Source organism: Panthera leo, chromosome C1 (genome assembly GCF_018350215.1).
Source record: "Panthera leo isolate Ple1 chromosome C1, P.leo_Ple1_pat1.1, whole genome shotgun sequence".
Taxonomy (NCBI): domain Eukaryota; kingdom Metazoa; phylum Chordata; class Mammalia; order Carnivora; family Felidae; genus Panthera; species Panthera leo.
Window position 1 is genome coordinate 18711299 of NC_056686.1, and position 23183 is coordinate 18734481.

The window sequence follows — 23183 nt, forward strand, 5'->3', positions numbered from 1 at the left end:
CAAAATTATACATCTAATATTTGCTTCAAAGTCACATGGGACTCATGGAGGAGAAAGTAGATAGAAATGAAGAGGAAACAGGCTGGCTAGTTGAGGATTCCTGAAGAGAGACACTGGGTATACGGGATTCATTGCATTATTCTGTCTTCTATTGACTGTCGTGAATTCCCCATAAAGGAAAAATTTTTTAATGTTTATACAGTGAAAGCACAGACTTCAGCATATATATATATATATACATATATGTACACACGAGTATGTATATGTGTGTGTATATATATACATATATATATATATATACACTTACTTGTTTTAAATGTTTTAGTGTTTAGTAGGGATTCTATTCCATAGGATATTTGCTTTTTATAAAAGGAACTGTATATGTCAATATTCATCGAAGACAGTTCTGCTGCTTCCTGAACTTGGTCCTAAGCAGCCGTGGGTAGACAGAGCCCTCCAGTAGCCATGGCCACCTTCCTTCCTCCTCGCTGTACTTAGCTTTGGAGTCTACAAGCTCAAAAGGTTGCCGAGTCCAGCTCTAGATTTTGTCAAATTCATAACAATATTCAAAGCAACAATGACTGCATTTACGTATGCTGCCGATCATCTGAAGCCCAAACGCTTCAAAGATTAGTCATATACGTTTAAAATACATAGAAAAATAATTAGTATTTATACAAAGTAGATTTTTACAGACCAAGTACACTACATCTTAAAATGCATCTTCTATCTAAGCACAGAAATAGGGGAATATACATGGAAGTATATGTTTAAGAAAAACATTTATTTCCAAATGCTGATGAGGAAGGCATCGTAGAATGACTGCTGGTTTCCTGATAAAACTTTGAAGAGAACTTCAATTTGCCAGCATTGTCAAGCTTTTAAAAACAGTTCCTAACAGTTCCTGAAGGGATTAGACCGCTGTTCCTCTTTCCAAATTCTGTTTAATTTCAGCCGTATATTTCCCATAGAATCTTTCTGCTTTCTTGTTGAATTTAGCATTCCTTTCATTAATGTAGTCGATGTCTGCATCGTCGTTATAAGGACGTCTCCGGCTGTATTTGTCTCGTTTTTCGATTCTGGTGGAAGAAGAAAATTTACAGGATTCAAAATTGCCTTCTTTTTTTATCCTAATAAAACATGGCCAGATAGTTATAAAGAGAATCAGTACACTTAGAATAGCCCGCTTGGGGCTTGGGGTTGGGGGCAGTTTTCGTCAACATCAGGCTGAAACTGCTAGTTGACAGCACAGCCCTGGGTATGAACCCTGAAATTCAATAAATACAAACACGTCTTCGGAATTCTTCTAAAAGAGCGGTGATACATTGTCAGCAATGGGACACATGAAATTCTACTTTAAAAAATAATTACAATATTTGTATTAATAATAACGACAGCTAACATGGAGCACAAATGTACCAGATACTATACATATGTACTATGTACTATTCTTTTTAATGTTTATTTTTGCGAGAAAGAGACAGAGACACAGTGTGAGTAGGGGAGAGGCAGAGAGAGAGGGAGACACAGAATTCGAAGCAGGCTCCAGGCTCTGAGCTGTCGGCACAGAGCTCGATGCGGGGCTCGAACTCACTAACTATGAGATCACGACCTGAGCCAAAGCCGTACGCTTAACCAACTGAGCCACCCAGGTGCCCCGAATTTTAATATATATATCACATATGTAACATATGTTACATATATTAACTCCTAGAATATAAATTCATTCTGCTTTGCCTAATATTCACCCATATCAGTATTAAGAAACACAAATATAACAAAGGTACATTTACCAGAACATTTGTACTTCTTCGAATAATGAACTGGTTATGAAGATAAAAGCCCTTAAAGAAGAATAATTTTCTTTGGACCTTTTCCTGCTTTGATTATTAACAACTCAATTTCAGCAACAGTTGGCATCTCCATCCCAAATCGCACGGACTCAACTCACACTTGCTGTCTGTCCCCAAAATCACTACAGATGCTGAGTCAGAACGAGCAAGCACGGTACCCGCCCTTTCAATTCTCTCTCTGCACCCTCTGTCCATTTTGTCATTAAACGTTTAAAACTTCCGGCCGCTTTACTGAGTACTCACTGCTTTTCCAGATCTGTGACCATCCTATCGACCTCCTCTGTGGAAGGCACGTGTGTTCCGTGAAGAAGACTGTTGGATGTTGGGAAAAACTCTTCTCCACTGAAAAGACGGAATAGTTTTAGAGTGACACTACACGGTTCCACATTTTCAAATTTCAAGCTGAACCACCATTCGTGGCGAGCGATAAAATGCATACATATATTTACTGTGGGATCCCAACTTTTTTTTTTTTTTTTTAAAGAAAATTTAGAATTGGAAGGGACCTAAGACATCACCCACCTCCTCCAACACCTTCATTCTACTGATGAAAGAGCCAAGGGCCAGAGGTTAAAGGACTTGCTTCTCGGTTCAGGTTATTTCTCTTCCCACTAATGGGAAGGGTTCAGCAAACTATACCACCTGGTCTGGCACACATTTCACTGGGCCCCAGCCACGCCCACTTGTTCACGACTCCTCCACGGCTGCCTTCACATCACACCAGCGGGGCGGAGTGGTTGTGCCAGAGACCAGAGCGTCCACAAAGCCTAAAGTATCTGCAGAAAAAGCTCACTCAGCCGGGCATTCGGCCTCCTAAAATATCTGAGTAACTATGATAATCTGGTTGTTAAACTCAACGCCCAGCTGGAAAAATAATAAGGTGGTAAGTTTACCTGCTGTGGAGTGAGCAATAAATGTTACTGTGAAGGCCAGAAAGTATTCTGAGGCAGATGTTGATAACCAGTACTCAAACATTCACGTGTGTTTGTCTTTATGCGTCTGCGTATGTATACACAACACACACACACACACACACACACACACACACACACACACCCACCCCTATGTCCCTTCAGAATGAAAACAGGGCTTGCATCGTTCCTGTCAACTTACTGTTTTTCTCTCAGTCTCTCATACGATTCCATGTCAGGTTTGATCTGTTTGGTCAGCCGATGATATTGACGTAACTGGGCAGCAGCATAATCTAAAGATAAAAGGAGAGTCAGAGAAATATACTTCCCTGTTTCGTCATTACAATCCAGAGAATATCAAAATTATTAGTAATATTTGCACAAGACACTAAGCAGAGCTTCTGTCCTGAAGGTGCTGATAATACAAGCTTTTATTTTACCACAAAGAATAAAAAAAAAATCCAGGTGATTAAAGTACAGCCTTTTTTACTTCTGCCCTCATGAGACCTATTTGTATTTTTCTCGGGTTCGAGCCTCTTGGAGAATATTCCGTGAAGGGGCGTATCCTTTCTTAAAACCAGAAACACTAAAGGTAATGCTTACCTAACAGGGCCATTCAAGAAAATAACAGCTTTACCTGAGAATCCCAGGTCAGGGTTTTTCCTCTTCTTCTTCCTCTCCCATCTTTCCGCGTCTTCCGCACTGATCTCCAGCAGCTTCACTTTCTCATAGTCTTCCCCTCTTGCGGCACATTCCTAAAAAGAAAGAAAACGTTAATTCCTGCAGTCATGACAAAAGCAATTATTTGATCAATTTTAAATCAACGTGGAAAAAAGATATCAAGCAAAAAATAATGATTAATACTTGAAGCAAATCTGGGCATCTACTATGGTATGTAAGAAGGGAGTGCATCAATTTAAAATACATAGTCAACGTTTCTCAGGTGTCAGACCCCCTTTTAAATGTTTTACACGCACTGAATCATTTTTTTTTATTTTTATTTTTAATCTTTATTTATTTTTGAGAGAGAGAGAGAGAGAGAGTGAGAGAGAGAGAGAGAGAGAGAGAGTGCGTGCACGCGCACATGAGCGGGGGAGGGGCAGAGAGAGAGGGAGACACAGAATCCGAATCAGGCTCCAGGCTCTGAGCTGTTAGCACAGAGCCCGACGCAGGGCTCGAACTCACAGACCCCGAGATCATGACCTGAGTCAAAGTGGGACACTGAACCGATGGAGCCACCAGGCGCCCCTACTGACTCATTTAATCCGTAATTAACTCAAATAATTATTATAGTCCCCATTTTACAGTTCAGAAAACAGAGGCACAGAGAGGTTCAATAACTCCCCGAAGTGTTGCTACTAGTAAAAAGCAGAGCCACCACGTGGACTCCAGCAGGCTGGCTCTTACTGTCTTGATTCAACAGAATAACTGAAGAAACAACTTATGGAGACAGCAGAGTGGATCCTAACCTTCTTCTTTTCTTCTTCCTGCAGTTCCCATTCCAGACGGGCCTTTCTGGCTTCCCAGTTAGCAGGTAACTTGAGTCTTTTATCTTCTTCAACAACTTCTTGGTGGTTCAATTTACGAGCCTCATTCTAAAACCGTGACACAAAAAGTCCGTCAGCTGAGACACAAAAATAAATCCAAACAAAATCTTGCTCACTTTGAGAAGGTCAAGTAAGTCACATTAACAAGGGGACGCCGTGTTATCCTAAAAGCAAGAGACGGCCAAAGGATTTTAAGCGAGGGAACAGCCTAATTAGGTCTGTATGTGCACAGTCAAGAAATGTGTTGGGCTGCACTGGGTTTGCTTTTCGAGAGGCCTGGAGTTTAAGGTCAGCTGTGCCTCCGTTTAGCCACGTGACCCCTTTGCACTTAGGGTTGGATCGGACAAGGTTCAAAACGTGAAGAAGGCGTACTTAAGGAGACGTTAGATGGCAAGAAATAATATTACATTATATGAGGAGAAAGATATTCTACTTTCAATTCTCTTTTAATCCTCATTAACTCAAGGAAAAAGCCTCAACTTGGGGCTGAGGGCTTTAGCACCGATCTTAACATCTCTAACCTTTTGCAAGCCCCTCCTCTTTTTTAAATACTTTAACAGTTTCCATTATGGCAAAGGAAAGGTATTTTCCATTTTAATTACTGTATGAAGAGTGTGATTTAAAATGAACTTAACTGGGGTCCCTGGGTAGCTTAGTCAGTTAAGCAGCTGACTCTTAGTTTCGATCTCAAGGTTCGTAGGATCGAGCCCCGCGTGAGGCTCTGCACTGACAGTATGGAGCCTGCTTGGCGTTCCCTCTCTGCCCCTCCCCACCTCGCACATGCGTGTGCGCTCTTAAAAACAGACTTAAAAAAAAAAAAAAAAAAAAAAAAAGAACCTAACTGCACAAAGCATAATAAGCATATCATCTTAAGGACAACGTAAGCTAGATGTTTCTCAGGTCACAGGTTGGTGGCAGTTAGTCCAGGAAGCCAGGTCTCCTAATTTCCAAACACATATATTTTACACAGTCCCTCCGAGTAAACACTTCAGTGTGTTTCATCCTTTATTAATGTTCTCTGGACAAAGAGAGGCACTGCTCGGAACTACTATCCCTCTTACATCCTCGTACCCTTGGCTCTGGCAACGCCCTCCGGTTGAAGACACCAAGAGCACACCCTGCAGCCAAAGTTGTGTTCGCTGCACTGAAGGAGACGGCAAACCACGGGCGCTGTGGGTATTCCAGTGAAGGGGTGTTAAGAGGGGCTAGCTACAGGATTTAGATTTGTGTCAGGTGACTGGGGCAGGGGCATAAGGCTCAGGAGAGTGTGGTTGGATTAGACACCGTCAGAAAGGCAGGGCATTCGACCACCAGGTGCCGTACGTTCTTCTACAGGATTAACGGGGGGGTGACTAACGCCGTCACTGGTCCTAACAGTCACTGGTGTGAGCAGAAGAGGGGAATGTGTGGTCATTTCTGTGGCCACCTGTCAGAGTGATGTGGGAGGTTTGTGAGACCACAGCCAAGCTGGCAGTCAGGCTCCCTAAGTTGAAATAGGCTGGAGCTGCTTTTTCCTTCCTCAGCTCCCACTGCAGCCAGTTGTTTGCTGGACTCTTAGCTCCGATATGAATCTCCTTATTTGCATTTGTTCCTCCAGCTTCTTTGTCTGGTAATACCTTACACATCTTTCCAACAGTAGTTTAGGTGTCACCTCTTATGGGAGGCACTCCCAGGGCACTCTGTTCCTCACGTTAGCATGCCCTGGCTATAAAGCTGTCTCCTCTCCTTAAGAGCAAAAGCCGTATCTGAGTCATCTAGTTCCCCACCAACTAGGTGAGCCACTGACATTACAGGCTTGCAGAGATTTGCTGATTATCTTTGAAGGAACAGGCAACCAGCTCTCTTACTAACACTGGAGGAGTTTTTCTTCCGGTCCCCAGCTCTACATATCCCCTAGGTAAAACGAATTGTTTGTTACACAGCAGGGAGGCCGTTAGTTAATAGAGACTCCCAAACCCAGCCCAGATTATTTAAATCAGAAGCGGGTGGGAGGAGGGTTGGGTGTATTTTCAAAAGTGACTTCAATCTGTTGCCAGGGTTGAGAAGCACCGGGATAGATATTTCATTCCACTCAGACGATCTGCCAAGCACGCTTCTGCAGCTTCCCGGTACCTCCACGAACGGGCACGGGGTGACCAGCCTCAGTTGCCTCCCGGGCTACTCACCCGCTTCAGGTGCAGCTCCCGGAATCTGCGAAGCCTCTGTTCGCGCTTCTGCGCGGCCAGCTCCGCTGCCGTCGCCAGGGGCTGCTCCCCCTCCTCCGCGCTGTCCACCGGCACCTGCGGCGAGAAAGACCCGCTGCGGGAGGGGTCGGCTCGGCTTTTCCCGTACTACCCTGGCCGATTCCCCGCCGGTCCCGAGCGGCCGGGCCAGGCCCTCACTCCAACCCCGACCTCGGTGTCTGCGCCTCCCTGGCCCGGCACCCAGACATCTCCTCAGCCTCTGGCCTTTGCCGTCCCCCAGAGGCTCCCCACACAAAAATCCCTGGGCAGAGCCGGCGGAACTTACCTTTTCGGCTAAAATTGCAGCCGCCATCACAAACTTTCCCTCGCCACTTCCGGCAACAACACAGAACACTTCCGTCTGCCTTTGTCCCGCCCCGCCGATACATATTAAAAACATACCATGAGCTCCGCCCCTTCCTGGCCGTCTCTGGAACTTGGGACCAATCCCTGCCCCTTTTAGCAGTAGGAAGCTTTCGATTGGGTAGGGGCTTGCGCAGCCGCAAAAGGCCGCAGAGGCGAGGGTCGGGAGGAGTGAGGCGGGAAGAAGAGGCCCGGAAGCTCTCAGAAGTGAGTGGCTGCGAAGGGTGCCTGGTAGAAGGTCGCCCTGATTGCGTGCCATTCCCTCGAATGAAACGTGTTTCCCATTCGGCGCTTAGCCTCAGTGTCACCTCCTGCGAGGCAGGCGTCCCCTGACTACCTTGGCTCACGTAGGCCCTTGGTACTGTCACGTGGCAGCATTTTAATTCTCTTGGGTAGTGTGAGATATTTTTCTCTTCTGTGCCTTTTCCTTTTCCCCCACTGTAGAATTGTATAATGTTTCTGGACATGAGAGACTCCATTTTGAGAGAAGCTCCATTTTTCTTTATAAAACAAACAGCTAATGAACTCTGGAACTGAGCAGAAAGACCCTTGGACTGGGCCAGAAACAGCAACTGTCTCATGAACAAGTCGTTCCCAAAGTCAATAGGGGTACTGGCGTCTGCCCCATAAAACTGCCAGTGTGGACTCTACGAAGACAGAGTAATTAACGCATACTAGGAGTAGTTTTGTTCATGAACAACAATAAATCAGTCCATCAAAGTGTAAACCAAAAGCCGTTCAGCCTGTTAGTACCAATTGACTTTTTTTTTCTTTTATCCAAGTCATGTGATTGTCCCCCTTCCCCTTTCTCATAAAAATCCCTTGCTTTCCCCACACAAGGGACACATTTTTCTGTGCTGCCCGAATTGCAATTCTGAGACCCCAAATAAAGGCCTTTGTACTTTTTAATTTTGCCTCATTTTCCTCGGTTAACTTTTTTTTTTTTTTTTTTTTTTTTTTTATGTAAGGACCGGGGAGGGCAGAGAGGGAGACACAGAATCTGAAGCAGGATCCAGGTCCTGAGCTGTCAGCACAGAGTCTGAACTCAGGAGCCGTGATCATGACCTAAGCTGAAGTCAGACATTTAACCTACTGAGCCACCCAGGCGCCCCTCTCAGTTAACATTTCTGGTGTCAGAATGGTGTGGGATGGAAGTAACAAACCACTCTGACTCCTGCACCACCGCCGCAGTTGGATTTCAGGAAGGGTACCCTCCTGAGCAAATTGTGCTCTGCCTTCTCCCCAACCGGCTCTGAGTTCTGGTGGCAAATCTTCTTGGTTCCCAGTCTCCCATTTTTGGTTGAGGTGTCTTTCTGATGCCAGTTTCTATCTCTTTGATTAACAGAGATACGCTCTCTTCTCTGGTGATTCATTACTCAATGGGGTGTTTGGTTTCAAAGATGGCTGCTGGAGAGCAGCCCCTGTCTGGAAGCCCAGCTGTGTTTTTGTTCAAGTCTTGTGGGTCCATTTCTTGTAAGTTTCTGGCTCGTTGGCCCAATCTGACTGAAAATTACTTGTTACAATGGCCACTCTAGGCATCTTTGGAGATTCCAAAATTAATGTATTTGCATGCACAACTGGAAAATGAAAACAAAACCAAGCATCTAGGGTGGGAAGCATTATTTAAATTGGTATTTGGAGTGTCCACGAATTAAATAATTCTAAACTTGCTTCCTTACAATAACGCTAAACTTTCTAAAGCTAACTGTAACCGCTTCCAGAGTGGATCTAAACTAGGAAAACTTATGGAGTCTTCTGAGCTAACCCTTGTTGCTCGTCTTCAACCTTCTCCCTCCACTCTCCACCCATATGAAATCCCAGCCTAGCTGAACTCCCATTCTATAATGACAGCCCAGGGGTTCCCCTAGATCCTCCTGTCATCCAAAACTCCTTCTAAAGTTAAACCTAATGAAGGAGGCTCTGAAACGTCATCAGTTATTCTCCTTGGACTAAGGCAGAATTACAAGCCATTTCCAAGGGCTTGCCAATGCCTTTGAAGACCCTCTAGGATTTGCTAAGGAATTCAGTTTATTTAGATCTGTGAACCTGGTTATTCTAACCTTTATTGACTTATCTGTATGCTTGTGAATGGTGGCCATGCAAGAGAATGGATGGGAAAACTAGGCTACACATAGTATTTGGATGATTTTTCTAAGTGAAAAGGCTACAGGAAAAAAAAAACAAAACAAAAAACAAACAGAAGCTTTTAAGCCAACTGAAGAATTACATAAAACTATTCCTGGGTTTTTCCAAAGACTACAGATTAGAGAAAAATTCAGCAATGTGCTCCACGGCCAGATGAACCTGATTTTGATTGTTATGATAGACAGGAAAAAACTTTTAAACAATACTCTGATATTGACGAGATTAACCATGAAATCTCCTTTTAATTTAACTCCATCATTGCTAACAGGTTAGAAGGTGAACTCAGTACTTTAGTTAAATGACAGCAACTCAGCCGGCCCCTATGGAGCCTCATGATCTGGTTAATTTGGTTGATCAGTTATCTCGCACCACAGAATGAGCAGCGAAAAAGACAGGACACACAAGTCCAAGCTTCTCAGATCATGCGTCTCCAATTACAACAATTAACAATCCCCAGAAATTCCCAAAACCTTCAGGGTCTTTCTCATGTCAAAGGTGTTTGCGATTACTGCAGAAGAACCTGGCCATTGGAAGAGGCTTGCTGCAAAACGTCAAGACAAAGTCAGTGGCAAGAGCCTCAGAGCACTTTCCCCTCTAAGGATACTAGCAGTGGGGAAGAATGCTCATATGGCAGAACAGGGTGGCTCTGAAGACAGGAGGGGGGTCTTCCCATGACTTCAAACTCACACCTTAGGGGAAATACATCTTATTATCGGGAATGAGGTGAAAGGAGCTCTTATGGTCATGAGAGCAACACCATCAGTTTTCCAACCCACCAGCCTCTCTGTCCTGCTTCCTCGGAGTACAGAAACACTACAAATGGTGGGAGTGGCTAATACCCCAGGACAGTTTTTAAATCCTAACCTATCCCTTTTTCAGCTGGGGCCTTTACAAGGCACTCATGGATTCCTTCTGGTCCCTGAATAGGAATTCACCTGTTAGGCCACAATTTTCTTCAGACTTATCAGGCACACATTTCCTTCTCTCAAAAAGGGTAAATCCTTTTTTTTAAAAAAAAGTTTGGGGAGCCTGGGTGGCCCAGTATGTTGAGCTCCTGACTCTTGATTTCAGCTCAGGTCATGACCTCACCATTTGTGAGAAGGAGCCTTGCATCAGGGCAGAGCCTGCTTGGGATTCTCTTCCTCTCTCTCTCTCTCTCTCTCTCTCTCAAAATAAATAAATACTTTTTTAAAAGTGAAATAAATAAATAAATAAATAAATCAAAAGTGGGTGCCTGGTTGGCTTAGTCAGCGGAGCACCCAACTCTTGATCTCAGGGTCATGGGTTCAAGCCCCATGTTGGGTGTAGAGATTTCTTAAAAAGTTGGGGAGAGGGGGACGGAGGGTGTTTTTGGAAATAGCAAAACAGCACACAAAAAATTCTACACAAAAGGAGCCTCCATCAATACCTTGCTTTTCTGTAATTCAAAACCTATAGCACCCCCCCGCCCCCGCCACCGCCCCGGACACTGTCCCTGACACCCTTTGGTCCAAGTCCTGCTGACATCAGACGCATATACACTCTGCCCCTTCCATCCGGATGATCAGATTGATCATTCCAAACCACTCCCTGACATTACACAGTCTGAAGCCTTTGAAGGGATTAAGCCTATAATTGAGGAATATATATATAGGTTTGATTATTCCGTGCACGAGTCCTTATAAAATGCCAATTCTTCCCATATCAAAACCTCGTGGTGGAGGATGGAGATTTGTACAGGACCTCGGAGCACTAAATAACATTGTTCACACCACGCACTCGTGCCTCGCCCTCACACTTTACTCTCCGCTATTCCCCCCAGACAGCAAATCACAGTAGTGGATTGGTGTAGTGCCCTCTTCAGTACGCCTATGCACGCAGAGAGCCAATTTTTGTTTGCCATCAGCTGGGAAGGAAAAAAAAAATATACCTGGACAGTCGGATCTCGAGGTGACACTGAGAGCCCTACTTATTTTCCCCAAACCTTAAAAGCAGATGTCGCTGATGTAACCTTCCCGCAAAATTCTACTTATTCTAAGATGTGCACCTCTTCTTTGCTCCCCTCCATAAAGAGTGGGTCCAATTGACAGTATCCACCTGTTAAAATAGCTAAAAAAGGGCGAAGGTACCAAAAGAAAAAATTACAAGTTAAAATGCCCTAAATTCCCTCCCCAACTTGCACTCTGTCTCTCTCTCAAAAATAAAAATTTTAAATGCCCCAAGCCGGCGGATGGGGGTGGAGGTGGAGACAAAAATAAATTAGAAAAAAAATAGGGGCGCCTGGGTGGCTCAGCCGGTTAAGCATCTGACTTCAGCTCGGGTCATGATCTCACGGTTCGTGAGCTCGAGCCCCGCATCAGGCTCTGGGCTGACAGCTTTGAGCCTGGAGTCTGCTTTGGATGCTGGGTCTCCTTCTCTCTCTGCCCCTCCCCTGCTCTCTCTCTCTCTCTCTCTCTCTCTCTCTCTCTCTCAAAAAAGAATAAACATTGGGGGAAAATGTAAAAATAAATAAATAAAATGCCCCAAGTTAAATATTTGGGATATGTCATTAGCAGACAAGGATTTTCTCTTCAATCCTGAAATAAGAAGCATTGGCTCCTTTCCCCTTCCTCAAACCAAACGACAGTTGTGGGGATTCCTGGGACCAGCTGGATATTGCTAAAGTGGGATTCCTAATTTCTCTGCTATTGCTCAATCTTTAAATGTCTTACTTAAGGCACTCCAACCTAGAGCCCTTCCGCTGCTTTCCTCAAAAACCAACCACAGGCTTTTGAGGAGGTGAAACAGCTCACTCCATCCCTGCTCTGGGGCACCCCAATGATCAACTGTCCTTCTTCTCTTTGTTCACAAACGTGAAGGTAACACTTTAGGAATTTTGACATAGAGACACAAAGACCAACACGGGTCTATACGACAACCGCAGTAGTGTAATAGCTGGGCCAAAGAGTAAATGCCATTGTAATTTATATAGATATTACCAAATTGCACTCCCTAAGAGCTACCCCAGTCCTACATGACCTCTCCATTTGGCCTGGGCTTCCTCAAAGAATGGTGGCTGGGTTCAAAGAAACAAGCATCTCAGGGCACTTGGCTAGCTCAGTTGGAAGGGCATGCAATTCTTGATCTCAGGGTTGTGAGTTTGAGCCCCACGTTGGGTGTAGAGATCACTAAATAAATAAATAGAAACTCAGGGGGAAAAAATGGATCCCAAGAGAACCAGGTGGAATCTGTTTCACCTTTTATGACTTTGCCTCAGAAGTCACATAGTGTCATTTCCTCCATAGTCCCATATTCAAGGATAGGGACATAGATCATACCTTTCCTTGAGGCGTGTCAATGTCACATTGTAAGAATAGCACATAGAGTGGAAGATCTTCTATCATCCTGGAAATTTTCAATTGCCCACACAACTCTTTCTGTTCTTTTTACTAAATCCATGTAAATACAACTTGAACAAAGAATTCTTTAAGACTTCAAAACACTATAGGGGCACCTGGGTGGCTCAGTCAGTTGAGCATCTGACTTCAGTTCGGGTCATGATCTCACAGTTTGTGGGTTCGAGCCCCACATCAACTCTGGGCTGACAGGTCAGAGCCCAGAGCCTGCTTTGGATTCTGTGTCTCCATCTCTCTCTGCCCCTCCCCCGCTCATGCTCTGTCTCTCAAAAATAAGTAAATGTTAAAAAAAAAAATTTTTTTTGAAGACTTCAAAACACAATGAAATTGTTACCATGGCCCATGAAAAGAACTGTACTGGGTATTTTGTTTGCTCCTTTACAACCACCCTCCTCCAGTGTCCACCCACCCATTTGTGGGTGTTCTGCACCCACAAATGCTGGCCCGTATGGACTACATCAATAAGCCCTCTTGTTTACTGCTCTCTTCTCATTGGGTCCTGCCAATGAGTGGCATCTACAGAAGAGAAGTCTGGGAGAAATGAGGTCAGGATACTTATTCCCTGCCTGGATTATGGTTGCATTTCTTTACTCACAGCCTCTGTCTGAAGACCCTCCCCCATCCTGTCCTTCCCTTGCCTCTTTAGGATTAGGGGTAGGAATGGCTTCCCCCTGCTTCTAGCCCTGGAATGCTTCACTTTCTTTTGCTGGTTTCTCTTAACCCAGTCTACAGCTTTGTAAACAGCCCTTTCATTAAACTCTCCTTAAGTACTTGGTTTTGGTTTCTAGGGCTCTGACATAATATTTTGCAAAACCTGTTAATTCTGATGTGATCTTACTGAAAATAATTTTGCCACTGACATTTCAAGCCTAAAGAATAGAAATACTTGTAAGACTCCTCTTTCAATTCATTCATGATACAGAAAAAACAAAGGCCTACATTTGCTGCTTTAAAACTGGTTAAGAAACCTGTCTCATTTAAATTAACACCATCAAACAAGTAATTCCACACTTGTTTAATTACACGTAAGTAAACGCAACAAAGCAGAAAGTATGAAGAGCTATAAGAGGGGACACTGACCCTTCAGGGGGTGGTGGTTAGGGCTTTCCTGAAGAAAGACACTTAAGAAAATCTCAGACAGGAGGAGACACATCTAATGCCAACTGATTAAAAATCAGCAGTTCTCATCATTTGCTGCGGGTCAGGTGACTAATCACAGATACTTGATCCATATTATCTAATTTGTCCTCAAGCTGCTATGTTGACATGGGTATTGCTGTATTATTTTTCATAGATGATGAACCAAAGAATAGACTAATTTGTCAATAAATAAGAGCGATTATACAGTTCATTATTGAGTGAATGGACAGATGTACAAAGAATGCTGTTCTGTGCAGAATTTTCCGAAGAAAGTCAAAGCCTCAAATTAATCCAAGAAATCTTACCGCATCATGAAGATGCTCGAGATCCCAAATAACAACCCCCAATCAATTTGTTCCTTCTTTTCGATTCGTTACTCAGAAATCTGAACTACAAGGCTGGTCAGTTGACGGGCACAACCTGTGCTCTGGGTCGCTTTCTCATACATTGAGTGGCTTATTCCCTTTTTTCCCTCTTCCTCCTCTTTACCTCCCCAGTGCCGTTGACGCCCAGTCTCCGGTTTTACCCACGTCGACCTGGTGGCTCCACTCAAGGCGCCTGCGCACAGGCCTGGCCCAATCGGACACCACCCAGGGCTGCGGCGGGCGGGGATTGGTTCCTCATGTCCCAAAGAAGCAGAAAGGGGCGGGGTTTCTCCGGAAACCTGTGGCGCCTGGCCGCCGGAAGTGAGCAAGAGAGTCAGAAAAGTTGTTTGTTGTCGCCGGAAGTGTGGAGGATAAGGCGCTGTCGGGTGATGGCTGCGGAGGCTGAGGATAAGGTGGGTGGCAGGCTTTGTCCAGGGGTCTGGGATAGGAGCATCTGCGGGTGGAGGTTTGGCCTAGACGTCGAGGCGATGCCAGAGAGGGAGGCGCACACACCGTGGGGCCGGCGGGGGGAATCGGCCTGGGCCGCCCCGGCTCCAGCGGGTCCTCCTCGCCGCAGGTGCCGGTGGACTGCGCGGAAGAAGGGGAGCTGCCCCCAGCTGCGGCCACGGAGCTGGCCGCCCAGAAGCGCGAACAGAGGCTGCGCAAATTCCGGGAGCTGCACCTGAAGCGGGTGAGTGGCCCCGGAGGCATCCGAGACCCGTCACCCAGGCAGGCCTGTGCGCGTTTGCGGAGGGACGGGGAGGCCGCACCGGCGCGCCTGACAGACCCGCAGGGCAGAGGGAGATCTTTCCCGGCGGACCGCAACCCCGGGAGCACACTGGAATCACTTGGAGAACTTTTAAAAAATGTTCATGCTTAGGCCTCACTTCCAGTGTCCTATTTAATCAGTTTCTCGACCCAGACATTGGTATTCTTCTTTTTAATTTTTTTTTAATGTTTATTTACTTTTGACAGAGAGAGAGAGACAGAGAGACAGAGCATGAGCGAGGGAGGGGCAGAGAGAGAGGGAGACAGAATCTGAAACAGGCTCCAGGCTCTGAGCGGTCAGCACAGAGCCCGACGCGGGGCTCGAACTCACAAACCATGAGATCATGACCTGAGCCGAAGTCAGATGCTCAACTGACTGAGCCACCCAGGTGCCCCTGGTATTCTTCTTTTTAATCGACCTCTCCCTGGACCCTCCTCTCAGCCCGTGATTCTGTCAAACCCTTCTTTTTATGGAGGGGGGATACCGCGGACCAGAAATGGAAAGGAGTTTGTTTGTTGTCACACAGCAAGTTGGCTACTCATTCATTTGTACAAAAAGTGCCCACCACCCCCACCGTCCCCCCAGCTTCTAATGTGCCATAGCCAATTAGATAGTGCGGGTACTTTGGCAAATAGGAGAAGTCTTCTGCCTGGTTATGGAGGCAGGTCCGGAGCCAATAATAACTCCACGACTTGTAAATGCCATTTTAGAGGGAGGAACAAAGTGTCTCAAATACAGAGAAGGAAAAAAAAAAACAACTAAAGACTGATGGGACAACTAAGCTGCTTGAAAGATGAGTAGGATATTATCAGACAAGGAGTTGGGAGGGAGAGGTATGGTAGGAACTAGTGGAAAGGCAGAGTCCTCATTAGGGTGGGGGGGGGGGGCCCGCAGGCAGCTGGAGACAGGGTATGTGTGAGGAACGTAGTTACCCGTATTTGTCCAGAAGGACTCCATCTGAAAACTAGTCAAACACATATACTTCATTTGAAACCCTCTGTAGGGAATAGGGTGGATGACGCGTGAAGAATAATATAATTTGAACCTCACCCTTTTGCAGTCTTTCATGAATCACTGGATCTAGGTAATCAGTAACTGCAAACATCACAAAAAGGGAGCAAATCAGAGATTGCTTGTGTCTTGATGGAAGTATAGAACACTAGTTCCATATAACAGAGTTGTTAAAAATAACCTGAATTGAATGAAACCACGAGACCTAAAATTTACAGTAAATACAGGGGTCAACGGAGTACGCGAAAGGACATCATAGGAAGGCAGCTAGCACTTTGAGAAACAGAGGACAGTCAACCTGATCAGTTTCACAGTCCCCAAAAAAGCAGGGGGCAAAAAAAGATGGAGAAGGAAAGTATAGATTAAATAAACGTTAGGAGATGTATTGACTAATCCCAATGTATGAAACTTGTCTGAATTCAAACTGTCAAAATAATGAAGCCTTGAGACCATCAGGGAAATATGAACATTACAGGATATTTGATATTAAGGTATTAATGATTTGGGGAATGTGATGATGGTATTGTTGTTAAAGAGGTATTAAAATACTTATAGGTGGGGGGGAGGGGAAAGCGTCAGAAATCAAAAAATTTGAGTCTTGGCCTAACTCTGCCACTAACTCTGAGCTAAAAACTTTCTCAGCTTCATAAACAATAGGGGAATTAGGTTGGAGTCCTCATATCACCTTCATGGTTTATACATGTGACCACCTGTCTGTTTGTCCAGTGTTTTTCTTTAAATTGCTATTTAAATTTAATATTACTATTTCAATGGTAATTTAAAATTTTTATGTCTTTTTAATCTGTAGGTTTGCTTTTCATCTCTTCTGTTTCTAGGTTTTGTTTTGTCTTTGAGTTTTGTGTTTTGTTTGTTTTGAGTTCTGGGAAGTCATTCTGTTTAATTTGGTTGGTAAAAAGATTGGGTTTTTTGTAGTTTTCCAGTCAAGATTTTGTGGTTGCATTCTGATGGTGTCTCATGCCCCACTTGTTTTTAAAAGGTGTTAAGAAAGGTGTCTTCATGGGGCACCTGGGTGGCTCAGTTGGTTAAACATCTGATTCTTGGTAAAGCTATATATACAGGAGTTTACCTCCTAATCTCCCGCTCCCTAAAATTCCCCACCACGGATCCCCGCGTAAAATTCTCTAGTTACTCTCTTCCTTTCAGGATAAAATCCAAAATGTTTGCTTTGGACGCCTGCCATACTAGGAGACAGGTCATGTCTATTCAGATTTGTTTCCATACCTGGGCTGACAAATTTTGTGTCCTGGTGGTAGAATGAAGCTCGAAAGTTAAACCACCAAGAAGTTGTGGAGGAAGACAAAAGACTTAAATTGCCTGCAAATTGGGAAGCTAAAAAAGCTCGTCTCGAATGGGAGTTGCAGGAAGAAGAAAAGAAAAAAGTAAGTACAACCCGATCCTCCACAAGCTGTGGATTCCAGGGCGTGTTGTGTTTTGTCACGACAGCGTAGGGCATGGGACGTAAGCATTCTGGCTCCGGTCTCCTCAGCTGCCCCTTAGACAGCTGTGAGAATAAAATACGTGGAACAAACAAAAGCTCCAACAATAAGAAACTGTAGGGGCGCCTGGGTGGCTCAGTCGGTTGAGCGGCCGACTTCGGCTCAGGTCATGATCTCGAGGTGTGTGAGTTCGAGCCCCGCGTCGGGCTCTGTGCTGACAGCTCAGAGCCTGGAGTCTGTTTCGGATTCTGTGTCTCCCCCTCTCTCTGCCCCTCCCATGCTCATGCTCTGTCTCTCTCTGTCTCTCAATAATAAATAAACGTTAAGAAAAAAAATTTTTTTAGGAAACCGTAAAGCTCATGAGTCTCCCCTGTGTCAGTTCCTGGTTGAGCAGCCCAAGTGACCTGGCCTGATCCAGCTGCAGAGGAGGTTGGGAAATGGGCAGCCCTGAGCCCAGGAAGGAGGGGAGAAAGCATTTCAGTAGACACCTAATGTGTCCACCACAGCTGTTTTTGGTGTCGTTACAGATGTGTTACTTCTTAGAGATCGTAGCAAATTCCACAGTTTTCTTTTCAGGCTAATCGACTTACAGTCTTGATAGCAGTCATGTTTTTGCCCCTTTTTAGGAATGTGCCGCCAGAGGGGAAGACTATGAGAAAGTGAAGCTGCTGGAGATCAGTGCGGAAGATGCGGAAAGATGGGAGAGGAAGAAGAAGAGGAAAAACCCTGACCTGGGATTCTCAGGTAAAGCTGGCTTTTATTTCATTGAATGTGCCTCTTAATAACAGGGCTACTAATGCCCCATCTAAAACAGTCTGGGCTCTCATTTTAGATTATGCTGCTGCCCAGTTACGCCAGTATCATCGGCTGACCAAGCAGATCAAACCTGACATGGAGACATATGAAAGACTGAGAGAAAAACAGTAAGTCAGTGTGACTAAATAGTGTTTTTTTGGGTTTTTTTTTTTAGAAAGAGTGTGAGCAGGGCAGAGAGAGAGAAATTCTCTTAAGTAGTCTCCATGCCCAGCACGGAGCCCAACATGGGGCTCAATCCCATCACCCTGGGATCCCCACGACCCTGAGATCATGACCTGAGCCAAAATCAAGAGTTGGACGCTCAACCGACTGAGTCACCCAAGCACCCCAATAGCGTATTCTTTATATGTTACTGGAAGGGCTTGAATTTAAGAGTGCTGATTCTGGAGCTTTGCTTCCTGGCCTTGAGTTCTGGTTCCACCACTTACTAGACCTGTCATACCGTTTTTCTCCCTGTTTCCTCATCTGTATACAGGAAATAATAGTAGTGTTTATCTCCTAGGATTATTGTGAAGATGAAATGTGTTCATACGGCATACTTAATGTTTGACACATAGTACTGTGTCATCATCCTCATGATTATTATTGTTGCTATTCTGTGTCCCTTACCCGTGCACTTGGGCAGTAAGCATTGCTAAGCTACACTTTCTTTCCCTAAGACAGGTAGTGTGCTTAAGGTCAAGACTTTCAGTGTGGAGAGAGCACTAAGTTGGGCAGAGGACACCATGTTTTCATTCAAGCTCTTTCATTTGTATGAACTCGGCCTCCCTTTGTGTCCATTAGCCTCTGGTCCTCAGCTGGCACCTCATTTGGGTACTGGAGTATATAATTTCTTAAATATCTTCTTTTAGGTCTGATTTCTATTTCTTTGAAATCAACTCTGATCACAAAGATTTCCATTTTTGCCCACTAAACATTGTCCAGTTCTGATGGCATAGAATCTCTATGGTGTTACTTACACCCCGCTCTTTCTCAGTGGAGAGGAGTTCTACCCAACATCCAACAGTCTTCTTCACGGAACACACGTGCCTTCCACAGAAGAAATTGATAGGATGGTCATAGACTTGGAAAAGCAGTAAGTACTATAATGCAGCCTTCAGCTTTGTACTGATTTCATGCCTCGTGACAAAAATAACTTCATGGTCTTCAAGTGTAGCAATGGGGTAGAGTAAGGAGGACTTGAATTACTAGTTTGAAGAGTGGTCCCATTGACCATCACTTGTGTATTTGTGTTTTGAATAGGATAATTATTAGGCAGAACCAGCAGTATACTATAAACTCTGAAAGTAGTGTAATATATCACTGCCCTTGTATTTCAACATGACCCTGGGTTATTTCCCAATCTGAAGACTAGATCTGAAGTAAAGTACTATTGACTTGTAAATTCAGGAAAGCTCACTGAACCCATTTCTTTATGTAGAATTTCCTAACGATACTGCCTTCCATCTTAACTATGAGAACAAAAAAAGCAGCTTGGAATTTTGTATATTTGTTTCCATTACTGAATTTTATATTCTTAACTATTTGAGCAGGTTTTATTAATATCAAAAAAGAAAGTAATTTTGAATGTTATAAATTTTTCTTCCTCTAGAATTGAAAAACGAGACAAATATAGCCGGAGACGTCCTTATAATGATGATGCAGACATCGACTACATTAATGAAAGGAATGCTAAATTCAACAAGAAAGCAGAAAGATTCTATGGGAAATATACAGCTGAAATTAAACAGAATTTGGAAAGAGGAACAGCAGTCTAATCTCCTTCAGGAACTGTTTTGACTGTCAAATTATAACAGTAAATCAGGGCTCTATTAGCTCTCTTTTTATAATTTGTAAAGATGTGTGCTATGACTATTCATTTTCACTCATATATATATTTATTATTATTCACTTGTTTCAGAAAAAAAGGTGTCTTGTGTTTTCTGTATTCAAAGTGTGTGCTTCGTGTGTGCATCTTGCTGGGCTTTATTCCTAGTCACAAACGTGAATAGAATCATCATCGTCCTTAGATTCGTCTTGTTGGACTTGACCTACAGTTGAACTTGGGAGCTTCAGAGATAGAATGTTACATTGGTACTAACTCTTCTTGTAAGCTATGGTAGGTGGTGAAAGGAAGGGGACAGTGGCTCCTGGAAATTCACCTTCAGCCCCCCTACCCAGCAGCAGTCAAACAATTAACAGGTGCTTGCCTATCCCATGCTCTACCCCATGGCCCACGTACATTTATGGGGCAAGCACAGAAGGTAGGAACCTGATTCTCTAATGACATTTTGTAAATACACCATTTTCAAAAAGCAAATTTCCTTGGAAGAAGGTAAATTAAAACATTTGGTCAAAGTATTAGTAAAACTTCCATAATACAATCTTTTTTTAAAGCCTAGTTGAAATGTTAACCTTATTTCAACTGTTAATTAGGACATGTAGTTTCAGTAGTAATTATGGGAAATATGGGACAGAAAACCTGAACGTCTGGAGTATCCCATAAAAGTAGAGATCGTGTCAGTTTACGTGACTAAAAAGACTAGGACTGGGATCAGTAAGTTGGGCACACCAGTATTTAGTGAACCAGTATTTATGAACATGAAAAGATGCTCCCATCTAGAGAGGCTTGTACAAGGCAGAGAAAAAAATCCAGCATGTACATACTATTTACACTTGCCTCTGCAGAATGCAAACAGAAACAGTAACTTTGACTTCCTTTTCAAAACAATTCAAGACAAATACTCATGCTGCCCAATCTTCTCAAAAAGGTAATAATCTGCCAGTTGTGTGAGGTTCTCCAGTATTTTCAAAGAAAACATATACACCATAGTACTAAGGGGAAAAGAGGAAGGAAAGATTAGTCGGGATAGGTTTCAGAGAAGTCCTAATAACCTGGATTTAAAGGAAAAATAGGTTTCTCTAAAGGAGAAAAGCACTCCCAACAGCCACTGCTGCTTCAAGCAAGAGATGTGTGATTTGAGGACTACTCTGAAGGTGACTGGATGTTCAAAGTCACCCATTCTAACAGGCAATAGCAATCATAACAATTAATATACACAGTTCAGAGTAAGAAAAGTTCATCTTGAAGAGCTGATGGGGTAGGCACTGGGAAAGAGCTCAGGAAATTGATCTTTGGTTAGTAGATGGTAGTTAAAGGCAGGCAGTGGAGGAAGTTGCCAAGAGAGCCTGTAGAGGGAGAAGCAGGCCAAGGATAAATCCTAACAACGGGCAGGGCGAAGGACAAAGGGCCAGTGTAGAAAATGGAAGAGGTCAAAATAACAAATGCGTGTAAATCCCTGAAGGAAATTTTGAGGACTTTTATAAAGAAAGCATTAAAAGTAAGCATTCTTAAAGATGACATTTTACTAAACTTAATAGAGGTTTACGGCAAACAAGGCCAAAGAACAGCATGCTACTGTGAGTTAACACGATTTCTCTAGTTTACGCCTTAAGAAAAAAACAAAGCGTTAACACCTGAACCTATACATAGGGCTGTGCTTTCCAAAATGGTGGTCACCCACCATATGATCATCTACTGATCCCCTGAAAAAGTGGCCAGGACAAATTCAGGTGTGCTTTAAGTCTAAAGTACATGCCGGATCCCAATACTTGGTACAAAAAAAAGCAAAAGAGCACTATTTATTGTAACATTGAAATGCTATCTTATATACACTGGGGTAAAAAAAATTACACTACTTTTTTTTTACCTTTTTTTTAATGTTTATTTTTGAGAGAGAGACAGAGTGTGAGCAGGGGAGGGGCAGAGAGAGAGGGAGACACAGAATCTGAAGCAGGCTCCGGGCTGTGAGCTGTCAACACAGAACCTGATGCAGGACTCAAACCCACGAACCTGAGCTGAAGTTGGACATTTAACCAGTTGAGCCACCCAAGCCCCCCTGTTTTACTTTTTGCAATGTGGTTCTTATTTCCCCTGGATAGCACTGAATTTGTCTCTTGGTACAATTTTTCACCATCAGGACCATCTATGCTGCCCACCAGTTATACAGTGATAGGTTATCTATCACACCTGGGCAACTGCATCCCACTAATGATGGCCAGTCTGGGTTTACACACACACACACACACACATTGTAAGTTATCTTCTGTGTTACAAAGCCCAAAAACTGACACCACCAAAGACCTGACCATGCCCAACAGACAAGGTCAATTTAGACAACAGTAATAGTACACCTGACAGGACAATTAGAAAAAAGAAAAAGAAAAAAGGATATAAACTATACTCTCTTCAGGGCATTAGAAATAAAGAGAAAATGAGCCAACAGACTAAGAAATCAAAGAGGAAATAGCAAAGCCATTCAAGCATGCTAACAAGGTTGAAGGAAAAGCTAATGGTTAAGGAGGAAGGATCACTGTAGAAGCAGATGTCAGAAGGTGTAGGTGCAGACCTTTCTTATATGTGAAGGGGTTTGGCTGAAGAATTATAGGACATGTCCAGTGACTTAGCTCATAAGGGCTAGTATATTTGAATACAGGTCATGATCACGGTAAGTGTTGCTACCAGTGAAATGAAGGTAAAAAATGTCATTACTACATCATTCTTTCCCAAAGTCTCCCTCGCAAAGAAATCCTTTTGAGTTCTGCAACTGGGCTAAGGATACCAACTAAATACACTAACCAGGTGATCATGTTAACATTTTCAGTTACAACTCAAATCCTAATGTTTTACTGGACTTTGCTATAACCAGGCCAGTCTACCGATATTCTCTCGAGTTTCCTTAGAATAACAAACCCACCACAAACTCTTACTCCTTTATGAACACAGGTCACCCTCCCAATATCTATGGTTAACCTAGATATAAACTGGACGTGTTCACACACACAGGAGTGCTGCTGGCTTTAAGGATAAGAATGCAACCAAGCCATCATAAATAGCAATTACATGTCTAGGAATGTATCTAGGTCACTGTTTAAATTTTTCGTAAGGTCAGGGGTGCGCCTGGGTGGCTCATATCCAACTCTGGATTTCAGCTCGTCATGAGCTCTCGGTTTGATGGATTGAGCCCTAGTCAGGCTCCACTGACAGCACAGGGAGCCTGCCTGAGATCTGATCTCTCCCTCTACCTCCCCTGCTGAGTTATTCTCTCAAAATAAACACACTTAAAAAAATTTTAGAGCAGCTCTTTCCTATACAATGTTCTATGATAGAAGCATTCTATCTGTTCTCTCCAATAATACAGCCACTAGCCTTAACTTCAGAAGTGGTTAGT

At 43.8% G+C, this 23183-nt stretch overlaps 2 protein-coding genes across 4 annotated transcripts; one reads left to right on the forward strand and one right to left on the reverse strand.

Annotated features, from left to right (window-relative positions):
- Nucleotides 1-650: 650 nt before the first annotated feature.
- On the reverse strand, nt 651-6927 carry SYF2 (SYF2 pre-mRNA splicing factor). Its single transcript, XM_042952577.1, has 7 exons — nt 6820-6927; nt 6477-6590; nt 4234-4359; nt 3402-3519; nt 2967-3057; nt 2097-2195; nt 651-1079 (listed from the first exon to the last, which is right to left on the reverse strand). Exons 1-7 carry the CDS (start codon nt 6844-6846, stop codon nt 914-916), a joined length of 741 nt encoding a protein of 246 aa, XP_042808511.1. The 5' UTR covers nt 6847-6927; the 3' UTR covers nt 651-913.
- A 7297-nt stretch (nt 6928-14224) lies between these two features.
- LOC122227799 (pre-mRNA-splicing factor SYF2) lies at nt 14225-19942 on the forward strand. Of its 3 annotated transcripts, none has more exons than XM_042952534.1 (7): nt 14226-14333; nt 14498-14611; nt 16975-17100; nt 17784-17901; nt 17990-18080; nt 18950-19048; nt 19565-19931. In XM_042952534.1, exons 1-7 carry the CDS (start codon nt 14310-14312, stop codon nt 19728-19730), a joined length of 738 nt encoding a protein of 245 aa, XP_042808468.1. In that variant the 5' UTR covers nt 14226-14309; the 3' UTR covers nt 19731-19931. The 3 variants fall into 3 exon arrangements, with proteins under 3 accessions (XP_042808469.1, XP_042808468.1, XP_042808470.1); XM_042952536.1 differs by having other exon boundaries at nt 18898-19048; nt 19565-19653; XM_042952535.1 differs by lacking the exon at nt 16975-17100 and having other exon boundaries at nt 14225-14333; nt 19565-19942.
- Nucleotides 19943-23183: the final 3241 nt, after the last annotated feature.

Excerpts from the sequence above, each read along its gene's own strand:
- SYF2 (XM_042952577.1), bottom strand. The coding sequence starts at position 6,846 with ATGGCGGCTGCAATTTTAGCCGAAAAG. Across the intron at positions 6,591-6,819 it reads CTGCAATTTTAGCCGAAAAG|GTGCCGGTGGACAGCGCGGA; the intron begins GTAAGTTCCGCC and ends TTCTCGCCGCAG. Across the intron at positions 3,520-4,233 it reads AGGAAGAAGAAAAGAAGAAG|GAATGTGCCGCAAGAGGGGA; the intron begins GTTAGGATCCAC and ends CTTTCTTTTTAG.
- LOC122227799 (XM_042952534.1), top strand. The coding sequence starts at position 14,310 with ATGGCTGCGGAGGCTGAGGATAAG. Across the intron at positions 17,101-17,783 it reads AGGAAGAAGAAAAGAAAAAA|GAATGTGCCGCCAGAGGGGA; the intron begins GTAAGTACAACC and ends GCCCCTTTTTAG. Across the intron at positions 18,081-18,949 it reads GAAAGACTGAGAGAAAAACA|TGGAGAGGAGTTCTACCCAA; the intron begins GTAAGTCAGTGT and ends GCTCTTTCTCAG.